The sequence below is a fragment of the Microcebus murinus genome, chromosome 1, assembly GCF_040939455.1.
Source record: "Microcebus murinus isolate Inina chromosome 1, M.murinus_Inina_mat1.0, whole genome shotgun sequence".
NCBI classification, from domain to species: Eukaryota; Metazoa; Chordata; class Mammalia; order Primates; family Cheirogaleidae; genus Microcebus; species Microcebus murinus.
Window position 1 is genome coordinate 68,405,886 of NC_134104.1, and position 18,356 is coordinate 68,424,241.

The following is an 18,356-nucleotide window of genomic DNA, read 5'->3' on the forward strand; positions in this document are numbered from 1 at the left end:
GGTGGCACATACCTGTAGTCCCAGCTACTTGGGAGCCTGAGGCAGGAAGATTGCTTGAGCCCAGGAATTTGAGGTTGCTGTGAGCTAGGCTGATGCCATGGTACTCACTCTAGCCTGGGCAACAAAGCGAGACTCTGTCTCAAAACAAAACAAAACAAGAATGCCTATTTCTTCACACTCTTGCCAAGATGAAAAAAACACACCACACACACACACAAAGGAAATACAACAGAAAAACCCTTTATTAATCTAGAGGGCAGAAAAACATATTAGTTTAAGTGACATTACGTACATTTTCACACAGTTAAGAGCCATTATGTTTCCTTTGTTGAAAATGTTTCTTGGGAAAATAAACTTTTCTAATTTTACTATTGAGTTGTTGCTCTTTTTTCTTTAATGAATTGGCATACACTTTACATAAAGGAAATTAGCTCTTTGTGATGAACTGCAACTATTTCTTCTGCAGTCTGCCATGTTCTCCAATGTTCCTTGATGGTAGTTTGTGTTATGCAGAACTTTTAATTTTTATGCAGATGATTTTTATTTTTAAATTACAGTAAAATATATAAATCAATTTTTATTTCTAATTATCATTTTAATTTTCAGATTCTCAACCTCTGCACAGCATTAGCACTCCCTGAGAAATTAAGCATTCTCATATCCTTTCCACAAAAAGAGGAAGAAGTAGCAATACATTCATATATTCTAATGACTGACACAAAGCATTTATTAGTTTCTGGCGGTAGGAATAGCAGAAAGACTATAGAAATGAATTGATCTTAAAACCAACTTTAGTCAGGAAAACTTCTTCATAGACAAGTGGTTAAATATATAAATCTAAAATATATCACACCATAGGCTATTTTCTGCCCCTTTTTGGTCATGGACTATAACAGAAAGATTTAAGTAGGTAGCTTTTAATTTGAGGAGTTCCAACATTGTCTACCCCACAACATAAAGTGAAATTGTGCTTAGAAAAATACTGGTTTGATGAGAAGACAGATTTTAGTCCACTTTAGAAATATTTGGTTAGTTTCTAACTACATTTTATTTTGTTACAATCATTATTCAGAGGGCAATCACTTTTTTTGAATTCTACCCATAATTACCCTATCAATATTGACATAGATGCCATCAAGTATGCAAAGACTAAAAGAATTTCAATTACAAAATTTGGAGGAAAAAAGCTTAATGACATAAAAATATTGATAAATTTAAGCTAGAATTAGTTCTAGGACAAATGAAATGTCCTAGTTGTAGGACATTTCATTGTATTTTTACATTCTTTCAGGGGTAAGACATAGCAAAACCCAAGTATCATACTTTCTATTTCTGTCCATAAACACAAATATAAGTCAACATCCATACAAATGATAAGAAAATAAACACATGGTTATGTTTCAGGTTCCACAACATAAGATATTATGACATAACCCTCCTATAGTAAATTGCCATTTTTTTCCTGGAATACCAGATGAATAGAAATGTGAATTTCCAAAAACTCAGGTAATTTAGTAACTAATTTTGATTTTGACACCAGATACCATGGTGTGAAAAGCTGTAAAATCCAAATGTCATGTCATTTAGCAAAGAAAGGACAAGGGAGAATGCTTTGCCTGCTACTTCATTCTAGACCCAGTTTTGTTTACTCATTCAGTTTCAATGCTCCCAAACATTGTCAATCCACCCCATCTAGCCTGATCCCAACTCTTAACTCATTTTGCATAGTCTATTTTCCTTTTTGTCAACTAATTCCAAATTTTCTAGAAAACTGATTTTCTGACTTTAAACTCTGCATGGATTCCTTAATTACTTGAAATAATATAATCTTGCTTTGATTACTAGTCATGAAAAAAAAAAAAAAAGGCTAGCAAAGGCCATAAAACATGCATTTTTTTGGAAAGAAAATGGTACTTGAAAATTTCTTGGAGTTGGCCAAGGCATTTTCACATCCATAGGATTATAAAACTTAGTGCATCACAGTTATAAATAATGGAAAGATAGAGAGACTCTTGCTTAGTACTGAGTTTTGCAGAAACATATTTGTATATTCTTCCCTTGTAATCACACAGACCTTTAAAGAAAATGAGTGTGCCTACAGAGAATTTATGACAAATTTATAAGCATTCTATATAGAAAAGAGAGCTTCACAATCTAGCTTTACTAGATTACAAAACATTCCCTTTACTCATGCATTACTTTGCATATCTCCGAAACATCTGAAAAATACTTTTCTGTGAATTACTAGGCTGTAGGGAATGAGCACTTTTAGATACATTACAATTAGCTCTAGTAGAATTTGGCATCTTTCTTCCATTAACTGAATGCCTCAGCTGGATCTTAAAAGAAGGCTGCCAATTCTCATCTCTTGAGCCTCTCCGAGGTTTTGAATGCTCTATGTCCATTTGCCTTTTTAAGTTCCTATCTTTGGAATTCTTCCTCTGTCCATTTAGCAGTTTGTCTGGAGGTGAGGGCGTAGCCCGTAACTGATATTGGTCTGGGGATCCTTTTTGCCGGTTTGGCTTCATTTGTTCTTTATCCGCCTCTTTCTGAAGCTGTAACGCTAATAACCTGTCCTGTTCTTCCTGTTTATGTCTCTCAAAAAGTAGATGCTCCAAATCTATCAGTTTTTGGGTTAAGTTTATTTCTGTTTCCTCTTGATCTGAGGAAGATTTAAGGAACATTTTCCTTCTTTTTGCAGAATAGCATGGATCCCCGACTGCTTTAAACAAAGACTTCTCGTTTTTTCTTTTGGAAATATCCTTACTGATCAGGTGAGACTCTTCATGCTGTGTCTCAATTGTGCTATTTCCAATTATCTGTGCCATACCTGATATAGTGCACCCACCCTCTGTTTTGCTACAAGGCTCAACTGTGGCTTCTTCAGAGTAGGGAACTCTGGTTTGAGGTCCCTTATGATTTAAGATACATATCTCTTTATCATGATTGTTTAGTTCTGTTTTGACTTTTCCTTCAAGGCACGATTCTGTACTACAGTCACATAACCATGGCATAGGTGACTCTATTGAAGATTCTGTAACTTGTTCTTGACTTTCAAGGCATATTTGGGGAGAAAGTATTGGCATATCTTCTTCAACTTCTGTCTCTTGCCATGTAGGACTTTTCACATCACTACTGTCCATTTCCTATAGAAAACAAAAAGACTGAGTGAACCAAGGGAAAACATCAAATCATGATATATACATCTAATTATACTGATACCATAGCTGAATTGTCACTGCATATTATTAAGCATTACTAATGAGACATATTAATTCTTTTCTAATAGTATCTTTCTTCTGTATGCCAATTTAGATTAAGCCATTACTTCACTTTCACTCTCATGAAAACCTACAGAATAAAACCCATAAACTATGGCTGGGTGGGATGGCTTACGCCTGTAATCCTAGCACTCTGGGAGGCCGAGGCAGGTGGATTGCTCAAGGTCAGCAGTTCGAAACCAGCCTGAGCCAAGAGCAAAACCCCATCTCTACTATAAATAGAAAGAAATTAATTGGCCAACTAATATATATATAGAAAAAATTAGCCGGCCATGGTGGCGCATGCCTGTAGTCCCAGCCACTAGGGAGGCTGAGGCAGTAGGATCGCTTGAGCCCAGGGGTTTGAGGTTGCTGTGAGCTAGGCCGACACCACAGCACTCACTCTAGCCTGGACAACAAAGCGAGACCCTGTCTCAAAAAAAATAAAAATAATAAAATGCATAAACTAGATTCTACGTATGACCAATGGCTGGAATCAAGACCAAATATCCCAGCCCACAATGCCTTCCCCACCAATTCTAATCTCCAGTATGAGACAGACTATAGGGACTTGAACCCTCCCTCTATGAACTCTACTTGAGAGACTTCGCGTTAAGTCTCTTAAATGTGCCTCTGTTTTCTTAACTGTAAAATGGATATGAGAAGGATAACTACCTTACAAAGTTAGTGGTTGTGATTAAGATTAAAGATAATACACACTTATGTGGCACATAGTAAATGTTTACTAAATGTTAGGTACTTTAAAACCACTTAGCTGAATTGAAAAAAATGTTAGGAACCTGTGAGTAAAAGATTAAAAACACTTCTGTGTGGGAAACTGAATTCCCCCTTCCTAGTTCTATCTTTCTGGAAACCTGATATATACAGTGTCACCTGTGTTACTAGGCCATATAGTTGATGGAAAAAATGACCCCTGAATGGTGAACAGCACCTGTACTATTAATAGAACTGTAAGTGCTCTATAAACACCCAGCGGGAAGCCAAAGCTTGGGGCTTCTATAAGTGACTTGTAACTCTTGACTGGATGGGTTCCATATCAGGACTCTTAGAAGCTACTACCATGGGTTGTTACAAGAAATAATTGAGTCTTACATGGCATGTGGCTTCTAAGCCAGAGTGATTACCACACTGGCTTGTGTGGTCTTGTTTCTAGGCCATCACTCAGGAGCGCTGTGTGAGGATTCCTGCAGAATAGACATGGCTGATGCTGTCCAAATAGCATGCTTTGTTTCCCATCTTATGATATTCTAACTGAACAGCTGGTGCCAGGTAGAACCTATTCAGTTTTCTGAATTTGATTACCTACGTCAGGGATCAGTAACTATGGCCCATGGATAAAATCCAGCCTGCTGTCTGTTTTTGTAAACTAAGTTGTATTGGCCCGCAGACAGGATCATGTGCTTACATATTGTCTACAGATGCTTTCACACTACAACGGCATAGCTGAATAGCTGTGACTGAGACTATATTGACCACAAAGCCTAAAATATTTACTATCTGGACTTGTAGAGAAAAGGTTGGCTGACCCCCAGCCTAGGTAAGCCTAAGATGACTAAGAAAGGGTGCTCCATTAAATACAGTGACTTTATTTGTTTGTTTATTGTGAAAGAGAGCAGTCATTTTAAAAACAAAATTACAAAACCACACGTATTATAAACTATAGCATTAATAAACCTGCTAAACTTCAGCATCAACGTACCTTAGATATGGAGTTTTTCCTGACTTCTTGTACAACTTCAGACTGTGATGCTGACCCAAATTGAGATTTAGGTGATAAATACCTTTAAAAAAAGTTTACCAAAGTTTGAATCCTTTGAAAGACAGAGGTACATACCCAATATAATAAAGCCAAAGTAACTGTTTATGCCTAGGGCTGTGTGTTTTGCTGCTTTATCATAGTGTGTTTCATATTCTTTTTTATTTTTTTTTTTTATTATTTTTTTTTTTTTTGGTCCCCAACATTTTCGGCATGTTTCATATTCTTATCTCAGGTATTTTGACCTAACTTCACGACAAAACTAACTCCAGGACAAAAATGGCTGATTATTGACATTTTAGTGAAAAACAGCAGAAAAGGGAGTAGAAGTCAAAATAAATACTTCTTAATGCTTAAAAAAATTTTTTTAAAGGCAGATGGCATCAGAACAATGCAAGACTATAATGAAAATGACATTTTAAGCCAGGAGAGAGGACATGTTAGTTTCTTCTTTATGTTAGAAACTACTTTATCACGTTTTTTTTTTTTTTTTTGGCTTCTACTGCTGGTGAAAAGTCCATGATTAGATTATTTACCATTATTTTGTGCGGTGATTTTATTATATATACTTAAAAAGGGAGAAGGAGGTTCTGATTTGAATTGCATTGTATCCACAGACCAGTTTGAGGAGAATTGACATTTAGTAATACTGTAACAGTAGGCATCTTTCAATCCATGAATACTATACATTTAACATAATACAATTTTCTCCATAGGTCTTTCAGATTTTTTTCATTTTTTTTGAGACAGAGTATCATTCTGTTGCCCTGGCTAGAGTGTATGATATTACCCTAACTCACAGCAATCTCAAACTCCTAGGCTCAAGCAATCCTCCTGCCTCAGTCTCCAGAATAGCTGAAACTACAGGTGAGCTCCACCACGCCCAGCTAATTTTTTCTATTTTTAGTAGAGACAGGGTCTCACTCTTGCTCAGGCTGGTCTCAAACTCATGACCTCAAGCAATTGTCCCACCTTGGCCTCCGAGAGTGCTAGGATTACAGTTGTGAGCCACCACTTGGCCAGGCCTTACAGATTTTTCAATAAATTTATTTCTAAGTACATTTTATTTTCTGAAGCTATTATAAACAGAATTTAAAGTTGTATTTTACAACTGACTTTTCATACAGATTTTATAGCTGCAAGATTGCTAAACTCTTTGTTTTTGAGACAGTCTCACTTTGTTGCCCAGGCTAGAGTGCCGTGGCATCAGCCTAGCTCACAGCAACCTCAAACTCCTGGCCTCAAGCAATCCTACTGCCTCAGCCTCCTGAGTAGCTGGGACTACAGGCATGCGCCACCATGCTCGGCTAATTTTTTCTATATATATTAGTTGGCCAATTAATTTCTTTCTATTTATAGTAGAGACAGGGTCTCGCTCTTGCTCAGGCTGGTTTTGAACTCCTGACCTCGAGCAATCCGCCCACCTCTGCCTCCCAGAGTGCTAGGATTACAGGCGTGAGCCACCGCGCCTGGCCGCTAAACTCTTATTAATTCTAAAAATTAATTATTTGAACTATTGGATTTTTCTACATAATTATGACACCTCTGAATGAGAGCTGCTGCTTCTTTTCTTTCCGAATTCATATTTTTTATTATCTTACTATGCAGACTGAAATCTCCAGTACTATTTTGAATAGAAATGGCAAGTAGCAAGCCATCCTGTGATTTCCTGACCTTAAAAAGGGAATGATTTCTTTTTCTTTCTTTTCTTTTTTTTTTTTTGACTCAACAGTCTTACTCTGTTGCCTGGGCTAGAGTGCTGTGGCGTCAGCCTAGCTCACAGAAAACTCAAACTCCTGGGCTCAAGTGATCCTTCTGCCTCAGCCTCCCAAGTAGCTGGGACTACAACATGTATCACTATGCCTGGCTATTTTTTTCTATATACTTTTAGTTGGCCAATTAATTTCTTTCTATTTTTAGTAGAGATGGGGTCTCACTCTTGCTCAGGCTGGTTTGGAACTCCTACCTTGAGTGATCCACCTGCCTTGGCCTCCCAGAGTGCTAGGATTATAGGCGTGAGTCACCATGCCTGGCCTAAAAGGGAATGATTTCAATGTTCTACCACAAAGTACAATATCTGATGTAAATTTTTTGGTAGATATCCTTTAATATATTATAAAAGTCTCCTCCTTTTACTACTTTAAGAATTATCATCCCATTTGTTTCATATTTAAACAGTTAATGGGTTAACTTGCATAACTCACTTTTTACTATTCAATCAGACTGGAGTGCAGTGGCCCAATCAAAGCTCACTGTAACCTCAAATTCCTAGGCACAAGTGATCCCCCTGCCTCAGCCTGCAGAGCAGCTGGGAGGGACTACAGGCCCACGCCACTGTGCCTGGCTAAATTAAAAAAAAATTTTTTTTTATAGACAAGGTCTCACAATCTTGCTCAGGCTGGTCTCGAACTCCTAACCTCACTCAAGCAATCCTCCTACCTTGGCCTCCTAGAGTGTTAGGATTACAGCTGTGAGCCACCTCACCTGGCCACTGGCCAATTTTTCAAATTTTCTGTAGAGATGGGGTCTCACTCTGCTGCCCAGGCTGGTCTCAAAATCCTGGCCTCAAGTCATCCTCTCATCTCAGCCGCCCAAAGTACTGGGATTATAGGCATGTATCACCATGCCCAGCCTTTTACCCATTTTTAAACTGTGTTGTTTGCCTTCTATTGTTGAGTTATAAGAGATTCCCCCCTCACTGTGGGGGAATTCATTGATGATATATAAGAGTTTTTATATATTCCAGAAAATAGGCCTTATCTGTTTTTAACTTTGCTATAACTTTAATCCATTCTCAATTTCTGCTTTTAAATTCATTAGTCAGTTTATTCTTGTATTTCTAGTGATTTTTAATTTTTTTTTTTTTTTGAGACAGAGTCTCGCTTTGTTGTCCAGGCTAGAGTGAGTGCCGTGGCGTCAGCCTAGCTCACAGCAACCTCAAACTCCTGGGCTTGAGTGATCCTTCTGCCTCAGCCTCCCGAGTAGCTGGGACTACAGGCATGCGCCACCATGCCCGGCTAATTTTTATATATATATATATCAGTTGGCCAATTAATTTCTTTCTATTTATGGTAGAGACGGGGTCTCGCTCTTGCTCAGGCTGGTTTTGAACTCCTGACCTTGAGCAATCCGCCCGCCTCGGCCTCCCAAGAGCTAGGATTACAGGCGTGAGCCACAGCGCCCAGCCTTAATTTTTAAATATTTATATATTTTCATCAGTTATATCCTTAAGCAGAATAATAATATATCAATATGAACTATCTCTGCTTTTACTGTAATGGTTTTCTCTTGATTTTCATTTTGTAAATCATCAGTTTTAACAACATTGATACTGTCACATCTATTTTTTCTTTTAATAGCAACTGCCCCATTTAACTTTCTCCTCCTTCAAATTTTCTCACACCCCAAATCCAAAATGTTAACAAATTTTAGAAGGTTGAGTTATCTGCACATATGTACTCAGTTGATCCAGAAGCCCTTAACACGTCTTACAAGTCTAGTTTTTGTAGTTATTAAACTTTTCTTTTCTTTTTTTATATGGACTTCCTGTCCTGAAATTAAACTTTTCTAACTAAGAATTATTATGGGAAAGCTTATATCCTTATAAAACTATCAATTCTACCTGTTACCTGCTGCTGGAGGGGTCTTTAGGGGTAAGTAAATCACTTTACTATTGGACTACCTGATTCATGCTTTTTTGTATGGTAGAGAAGAAATATGATGCATAAATTGAAAAAAGGCAGGGAGTAGGGAAATGACCTAGATGACACATTGCAATCCCTTCAATGAAGATGAGCTTATCAAGGACCAGCTTTGTTCACTTGAATTTAAACCAAGAGAATGAGGAATCCAACTGGTTCATTTTGAGAAAATGGAAATACCATGGAAATCCTGAGCAAGAAAGAGAAAAAGTGCAAATCTGCCAAAATTAGTAGCTGGGTGAAAAGCCTGCCAGTTTTCACAACTTTCTTCATGCTAATCAAGAATAAACTATGTCAATCTAATTGAGAACCAAATCAAAGACTCAATTCCCTTCACAATAGCAACAAAGAAATTAAAGTACCTAGGAATTTACTTAACCAAGGATGTAAAAGACCTCTACAGGGAGAACTATGAAACACTGAGGAAGGAAATAGCAGAGGATGTAAACAGATGGAAATCCATACCATGCTCATGGATCGGCAGACTCAATATCATCAAAATGTCTATACTACCCAAACTGATCTACAGATTCAATGCAATACCTATTAAAATCCCATCAGCATTCTTCACAGATATAGAAAAAATAATTTTACGCTTCGTATGGAACCAAAGAAGACCCCGAATATCAAGAGCAATTCTAGGCAACAAAAACAAAATGGGAGGCATTAATATGCCAGATATCAAACTATACTACAAAGCTGTAATAATTAAAACAATATGGTATTGGCACAAAAACAGGAATATTGACCAGTGGAACAGATGTGAGAATCCTGATATAAAACCATCCTCATATAGCCATCTCATCTTTGACAAAGCAGACAAAAACATACGTTGGGGAAAAGAATCTCTCTTCAATAAATGGTGCTGGGAAAACTGATAGCCACCTGTAGAAGGCTAAAACAGGACCCACACCTTTCACTTCTCACAAAAACCAACTCACGCTGGATAACAGACTTAAACCTAAGATATGAAACTATTAGAACTCTAGAGGAAAAAGTTTGAAACACTCTCCTAGACATTGGCCTGGGCAAAGAGTTTATGAAGAAGTCCCCAAAGGCAATCACAGCAGCAACAAAAATAAATAAATGGGACATGATCAAACTACAAAGCTTCTGCACAGCCAAAGAAATAGTCATGAAAGTAAACAGACAACCTACAGAATGGGAGAAAATTCTTGCATCCTATGCATCCGATAAGGGACTGATAACTAGAATATACTTAGAACTCACAAAAATTAGGAAGAAAAAATCAAATAACCCCATTAAAAAGTGGGCAAAGGACTTGAACAGAAATTTTTCTAAAGAAGACAGAAGAATGGCCAACAAACATATGAAGAAATGCTCAACATCTCTAATCATCAGGGAAATGCAAATCAAAACCACAATGAGATATCACTTAACCCCAGTGAGAATGGCCTTTATCAAAAAATCTCCATACTCTTAATATCTGCCAGTAAAAAAAAAAAAAAAAATCTCCAAACAATAAATGCTGGCGTGGTTGCGGAGAGAGAGGAACACTCCTACACTGCTGGTGGGACTGCAAACTAGTTCAACCTCTGTGGAAAGCAATATGGAGATACCTTAAAGCGATACAAGTGAATCTACCATTTGATCCAGCAATCCCATTGCTGGGCATCTACCCAAATGATCCAGTGACACTCTACAAAAAAGACACCTGCACTCGAATGTTTATAGCAGCACAATTCATAATTGCAAGGCTGTGGAAACAGCCCAAGTGCCCATCCATCCAAGAATGGATTAATAAAATGTGGTATATGTATACCATGGAGTACTATTCAGCTCTAAGAAACAATGGTGATATAGCACATCTTATATTTTCCTGGTTAGAGCTGGAACCCATACTACTAAGTGAAGTATCCCAAGAATGGAAAAACAAGCACCAGATATATTCTCCAGCAAACTGGTATTAACTGAGTAGCACCTAAGTGGACACATAGGTGCTACAGTAATAGGGTATTGGGCAGGTGGGAGGGGGGAGGGGGGCGGGTATATACATACATAATGAGTGAGATGTGCACCATCTGGGGGATGGTCATGATGGAGACTCAGACTTTTGGGGGGAGGGGGGGAAATGGGCATTTATTGAAACCTTAAAATCTGTACCCCCATAATATGCCAAAATTAAAAAAAAAAAAAAAAAGAATAAACTATGTGAGTGGCTCTCTTCCTTTCACTTCATAACAATCTCAGACTATCTTCAGGGTTTTCATGCAGGGTTCATGGACTAAACTTTGATAATTAGTGGTCTATATGAATAAAAAAACACTGACACACAGCAGGTGGTCAATAAATAATTGATAGTAATGTGTACTTACTTCTGAATATCTCCAGTGTTTCTTAGTTTGTTCTTACTTTTCTTTTCAGACTTGGTTGTTACTGGAGAAGATTTTCTGGAATTCAAGGGAGAAGCCAGGATACTTCCCTCATAAAAATTGTTCTTCAACAACAACAAAAAAGCATAACAGACATTATTAAAGAGAACTTCATGATAAAATAAGCAATTTCATTAAGAAGCCACAGAATATTTCAGCAATTCCATTTACATTTAAATACTATACATCTTTTTAAGAACACTGACCATATAAAACACAGTATAATCAAAATTAAGTCTATCTAAGTTGGTCTAAATTGATTACATTTTTACTGTACATAATTAAGCATAAAAAAGCATGATGATACTAATTTTTGTTTGTGGTTTTTTTTGAGACAGAGTCTCATTTTGTTGTCCAGACTAGAGTGAGTGCAGTGGCATCAGCCTAGCTCACAGCAACCTCAAACTCCTGGGCTCAAGTGATCCTCCTGCCTCAGCCTCCCAGGGAGCTGGGACTACAGGCATGCGCCACCATGCCCGGCTAATTTTTTTCTATGTATTTTTAGTTGGCCAATTAGTTTCTTTCTATTTTTAGTAGAGATGGGGTCTCACTCTTACTCAGGCTGGTTTTGAACTCCTGACCTCGAGCAATCCACCCGCCTCGGCCTCCCAGAGTGCTAGGATTACAGGCGTGAGCCATCACGCCTGGCTGATACTAATCTTATTAGCTGACAATTTGTTGATATTTCTAATAAGTAGCTTCATATAATTATAACTACCTTAATCTATAAGGGTAATTTCAACGAGGTGTGGATATACCTGGAGTAGAAGTTTTACATAAAATAAAATAATTTAATTCTGGACTTTAAGAGCATATCAATAAATATCACAAATATTTACTTGCTGTACCAGTCTCAAAGTTTCTTACAATATTAGTAAAGTTCATATAATTTGTGATGGTGAACATTTGGCCCTGAACCAAACTTTCACAAGTATAAAAAAATTATTCTAGTATCAGTAACTCTATTCTTATAATCCCATGTGAAAACCAGAATGATTAGTAGACACTTGAAAGACAAGTATAGATGACCCTAAATTCTCCTCTTTTAGATATTTTTCACTATTCCATTTATCATACCATCAGTCAATGTCTGAAATTACCATAAGTAATTTCCTGATTGTATATCTTTCTAAAGCTATTCTAGTTTAACAAAGAAAAGAAAGGATACTTAAAAGGGGTATACAACCCAAAACTTGGATGTACTAGTGTGAATGGTTGGCCTCTCAAAAAAGAAAAAAATTCCCAATTCTGGGTATACCTCATTCAGGCAAGTATATTTTAAGATATTTGTTGATTGAAAGTACAGGAATTGTTTCTCTAGATTTTTCCCTTATTCTAAATAAATAAATAAAATAATAAAAATAATAAAGAAAGTACAGGATGTGTTCTCAGAGGCTCTCAAACCTGAACGTCTCAAGATTTTCCTAGGCACCTCTGGAAACTGGATTCCCTAAATCCAATTCCCAGAGATTTTGATACATTAAATTTACGTAAACTATGAGAGTTTGTATTTTAAAAGAACCCCAAGTGATTCTGTCAGGCTCTTTTAAACCACTGGATCTCAGTGTATCTTTTGGTCTTTTTTTTCTCTTTTTGAGATAGGGTCTTGCTCTGTCATCCAGGCTAGAGTTCAGTGGAACAATCATAGCTCACTGTAGTCTCGAATTCCTAGGCTCAATCCTGTCTCAGCCTCCTAAATAGCTAGGACTACAGGTGTGTACCACCATGCCCAAGTAATTTTTAAAAATGTTTTTATAGAGACAGGGTCTCACTATGTTGCCTAGGCTGGCAATCCTCCCACCTTGGCCTCCCAAAGCACTGGGATTACAGGCATCAACCACTATGCCCGGCCTCTTTTTGGCCTTAAAAGTTATGTGTTTTAATTATTCTTTCTTTCATTCATTTTTCTAATAGGCAGTTAGTATGATACTAAAATCCAGGGTTTAATATGTTACCCTTGAATTTCATGTGCTTCACTTTCAAAAAGTGATTTACATTCATAAAATGGAATATTCTGCTCTAAAAAGAATTAGATAGACTATACGTAGTAATACGAAAGATGTCTAAGACATAGTAGAAAAAATACAAGGAGTAAAACACAAAATAAAATAAAAACACAAAATAAAATACACACGTAGAAAAAATACAAGGAGTAAAACAGTGTGATTGATATAATCCCTTTTAGGTGAATAAAGAAATTGATAAGAAACTGTTAATAGCAGTTACCTTTGGGGAAAGAAATTGATGTGATGGAACAAGAATGGGAGTGGAGGGCTGGGTATGGTAGCTCACACCTGTAATCCTAGCACTCTGGGAGGCCCAGGCGGGCGGATTGCTCAAGGCCAGGAGTTCGAAATCAGCCTGAGCAAGAGCGAGACCCCCATCTCTACTAAAAATAGGAAGAAATTAATTGGCCAACTAATATATATATAGAAAAAATTAGCTGGGCATGGTAGCACATGCCTGTAGTCCCAGCTACTTGGGAGGCTGAGGCAGGAGGATTGCTTGAGCCCAGGAGTTTGAGGTTGCTGTGAGCTAGGCTGACGCCACAGGACTCACTCTAGCCTGGGCAACAAAGTGAGACTCTGTCTCAAAAATAAATAAATAAATAAATAAATAAAATAAAATAAAATAAAATTAGCCGGGCATGGTGGCACATGCCTGTAGTCCCAGGTACTCGGGAGGCTGAAGCAGGAGAATTGCTTGAGCCCAGGAATTTGAAGTTGCTGTGAGCTAGGCTGATGCCATGGCACTCTAGCCCAGGCAACAGAGTAAAACTCTGTCTCAAACAAAACAAAACAAACAAAAACCTAAAAAAAATTAAATAAAGTTATTTACTAGTAACATATAAAAAAGTAATCTGGATGACAGCAAACATGCAACAATATGCAAAAAAGTTTTGTTTTGTTTTAGAAGTCAAGATATGAGCAATAGCTTCTAATTATGGTGACTGCTGTTTCTTCAGTTCTTTGGAAACTAGTCAAAGCAACAGAAATGTTAATAGTTGGCCTTCCATATCCTCAGGTTCCATATGGATTCAACCGACCTCAGGTGGAAAACACAGTACATGTGGAATGCAGAAGACTGAGAAACAGAGAGCCGACTTTTCATGCCAGAGGGTTCTGCAGGGCTGACTGTAGGACTTGAGCCCCCAGACTCAGTATCCACAGGGAGTCTTGGAAACCAACTCCCTCAGATAGTACTTCAAAGTTCTCTCCTAAAACTTACAATATTAATGCTTAGCTTTCTTGCCAGTTCTTCATCACTTTTCAATTGTTCTTCCATCTCTCTTCGCCTTTTTTCCGACTGTCTTTTTTCCTCCTCTTCCTCCTCTGCCAATAATCTCTGTATGTATTCTTCACTGGCTTTGTTTTCTTCTTCTTCACTGGCCCGTCGCTCTGCCTGCACCTTAAAAATGATTAATAAAGAAGAATCCTTCTCTGAAGGTTTTAGTGTACTTTGAATATAGTAAGATTAGTGAAATAAAAGTAAAATAGAACAAATTGGCAGGAATTTAGATTATCTCAAATGAGGTACAAATCTGGAGAGGCAAATTTCTGCAGGATAGTTCAAGTAGGCTCTTCTGAGGAAGCCTTCCTCAGTCAGCCTTGAAACCTTGACCAAAGACTCATTCTGCCTCTCTTCAGGCCTTATCACATTTCTACCACATGGCCACACATTTATGGAAGTGTTTCTTGGTAATATTTTTCTCAGTTATGCAATGCCATATGCTGACCAACTTAGACCTAGCTTCCTGAACCAACCCCTAACAAAAGGGATGGAATGATAAAAGACTGACTTAGACTAATCAGAGGCTATTATTATCCTATAGCCCCAGAGCCTATAATCAGAGGCTATCCTTGAAATCAGGATCAATCCTCAAACATGGATGCTGAAGAAACCACCACAATAGCTTATTATATGATTTACACATGAGGAAACAAAAATAGCAAAGTAACTTTCTTAGATTATTAATAAGTGGCACAACTGAGATCCCAACTAAGATTCTAGGACTTTAGGTCATGCTTGTGGTGATTTAAACTATACGGTCTCAAAGAAATAATGTAAGAACCACTTAGCAATTCAAAGGATTTGATTCAAGAATAAATCCTTGGCCGGGCGCTGTGGCTCACGCCTGTAATCCTAGCTCTTGGGAGGCCGAGGCGGGCGGATTGCTCAAGGTCAGGAGTTCAAAACCAGCCTGAGCAAGAGCGAGACCCCGTCTCTACTATAAAAATAGAAAGAAATTATTGGCCAACTGATATATATATAAAAAATTAGCCGGGCATGGTGGCACATGCCTGTAGTCCCAGCTACTCGGGAGGCTGAGGCAGGAGGATCGCTTGAGCCCAGGAGTTTGAGGTTGCTGTGAGCTAGGCTGACGCCACGGCACTCACTCTAGCCTGGACAACAAAGCGAGACTCTGTCTCAAAAAAAAAAAAAAAAAAAAAAGAATAAATCCTTAAGGCCAGGCACGGTGGCTCAGGCCTATAATCCTAGCACTTTGGGAGGCTGAGGTGGGAGGATTGCTTGACGTCAGGAGTTCAAGATGAGCCTGAGCAAGAGTGAGACCTCATCTCTACTAAAAATAGAACAAAATTAGCAAGGTGTGGTGGCTTGCATCTGTAATCCCAGCTGCTCAGGAGGCTGAGGCAGGATTGTTTGAGCCCAGGAATTTGAGGTTGCTGTGAGCTAGGCTGATGTCATGGCACTCTAGCCTAGGCAATAGAGCAAGACTCTGTCTCAAAAAGAAAAAAAAAAATTTCTGAGTTAAGTTTTCTTACTTTTAAGGGAAAGCCAAAGGAAGAGACTGCTTCTTTTGCCTCTGCATATCATTGTGTATGCATGTGAGGTTGAGAAGTAAGTAGCCATCTTCCTATTAGTCTGAGGATAAAGCCAGCTCACAGAAGTTAGCAAAGAAAGAAGCCAGAGCTCAGAAAGAAATCAACCCTAAAGGCCACACCACCTCAGGAATTCCAGTTAATTACAATTTTCTTATTGTTTTAGGTAGTTTAACTTGGGTTTTATTTGTAGTCAAAAGCATCCCGATATGTGGGGGGAGGGGGGAAAAGGCATTTGTTGAAACCTTAAAATTTGTACCCCCATAATATGCCGAAATAAAAAAATATATATATAAATAAACAAAAGGAAAAAAAAAGGATCCCGATAGAGCCTGTTCTCACTATAAAAATTTCCTTCATGCTTGAATGCTTAGGGGTAGCTATTACAAAGGAAGGGTACCAATTATGTATAAAGCTAGTTTATAACTATTTTGAATATATATAAAAATAGAGCCTTTGTAGAGTACATCAAAATTATTTACATTTCAAGATACACTAGTTATATAAGCACATAAAACTATATGTAAACACAGCAAAGACACTTTTCCAAAAAAAGAATTAACTACTTAGCACCTACCTTGCTTACCTCCTCTTCATATTCTCTTCTCAATTCTCCAGGTTTACTTAACAGACGAACTGGTGGATAGTCATCGACTGTAATTAAAATAAACCGTATAATTATTATATTAATAGCAGCATCTTCTTTTGGAATTCCATTTAAAAAGGCCAGGAGGTTTTGATTCAAAATGGCACATGAATGCATATACTTAACCCTTCCTCTAGAGTCCATTAAAATAACAGTAAAGGAATGTATTAAAAATGTAATGAGGCCGGGCATGGTGGCTCACACCTGTAATTCTAGCACTCTGGGAGGCCGAAGCGGGTGGATTGCTCAAGGTCAGGAGTTCGAAACCAGCCTGAGCAAGAGCGAGACCCCATCTCTACTATAAATAGAAACAAAGTAATTGGCCAACTAATATATATAGAAAAAATTAGCCGAGCATGGTGGCACATGCCTGTAGTCCCAGCTCCCTGGGAGGCTGAGGCAGCAGGATCGCTTGAGCCCAGGAGTTTGAGGTTGCTGTGAGCTAGGCTGATGCCATGGCACTCACTCACTCTAGCCTGGGCAACAAAGCAAGACTCTGTCTCAAAATAAATAAATAAATAAAAATAAAAATGTAATCTAATCTTCTGGGTGCAGTGGCTGATGCCTATGATGCCAGGGACTGGGGAGGCTGAGGTGGGAGGTTCGCTTGAGCCCAGCCTGGGCAACAGGCCCCCCCAAAACCTCCCAAAACCAAAAATACCACAAGCAAAGCACAGTGGCATGTGTCTGTAGTCTCATCTACTTGGGAGGCTAAGACAGAATTGCTTGAGCCTAGGAGTTTGAGTCTGCAGTGAGCTATGATCACAACACTGCACTCCAACCTGAGTGACAGAGCAAAACCCTGCATACTGGGGGGGGGGGGAAGGAATCCTACAACATCAAAGAGATTAGTGGAGGGAGTTAATCAACAAACACATTTTAATAGATTTCTAGAAAATGGGAAGCCAATGGAAGACTGATACAGCAGAATGAAGGGATGGCTATAGTTGAAGTGTAGGGAATCTGCCTCTTATCTACCTAGAGAGCAGCTTGGACCCAGAAACATAAGGCACAGGCCAGGCGCAGTGGCTCACGCCTGTAATCCTAGCACTCTGGGAGGCCTAGGCAGGTGGATCGCTCAAGGTCAGGAGTTCGAAACCAGCCTGAGCAAGAGTGAGACCCCCGTCTCTACTAAAAATAAAAAGAAATTAATTGACCAACTAAAAATATATATACAAAAAATTAGCCGGGCAGGGTGGCACATGCCTGTAGTCCCAGCTACTCGGGAGGCTGAGGCAGTAGAATCGCTTGAGCCCAGGAGATTGAGGTTGCTGTGAGCTAAGCTGACGCCACAGTACTCACTCTAGCCTGAGCAACAAAGTGAGACTCTGTCTCAGAAAAAAAAAGAAAAGAAACATAAGGCACAATAGAATGCAGAATGAATAAGTGTGGGACTGAAACAGGAGAATTCAAAGTTTATATGCTGTTAAATCAGAATACTTGACTGATGGGCATTTCTTCTTGGATAGGTAAGTACACACATGCATATTTCTTTGAAGAAACTGAACTGTCTAGAGAGAGCCAGAGCAGCTAATATAAGAGGTGGTAACCCAGAGCAAAGCCCTTTGCAATCTGGCAGTTAGGGATAACAAAGCAAAAGGCTCTGCTTTCTATGTCTGTCAGTCACCCATACACATCCATGTATACAAAGCTTTTTGCCAGGGCCTCATTTTTAAACATGAAAGCTACTCCAAGGATCACCAGACATTTGAAATAATTCTATAAGATTAAAGAGAAA

The 18,356-nt window shown here is 38.4% G+C and overlaps 1 protein-coding gene across 1 annotated transcript in view; it reads right to left on the reverse strand.

Annotated features, from left to right (window-relative positions):
- Positions 1-220: 220 nt before the first annotated feature.
- The window catches only part of RNF168 (ring finger protein 168), a 29,732-nt gene continuing 11,596 nt past the window's right edge, over positions 221-18,356 (reverse strand). Inside the window, exons 2-6 of the mRNA XM_012780343.3 lie at positions 16,550-16,626; positions 14,360-14,539; positions 11,075-11,196; positions 4,981-5,062; positions 221-3,146 (exon numbers count right to left, since the gene is read on the reverse strand). Coding sequence (XP_012635797.2) covers positions 2,196-3,146; positions 4,981-5,062; positions 11,075-11,196; positions 14,360-14,539; positions 16,550-16,626 — 1,412 coding nt within the window. The 3' untranslated portion in view covers positions 221-2,195. The remainder of the gene's footprint in view (positions 3,147-4,980; positions 5,063-11,074; positions 11,197-14,359; positions 14,540-16,549; positions 16,627-18,356) is intronic.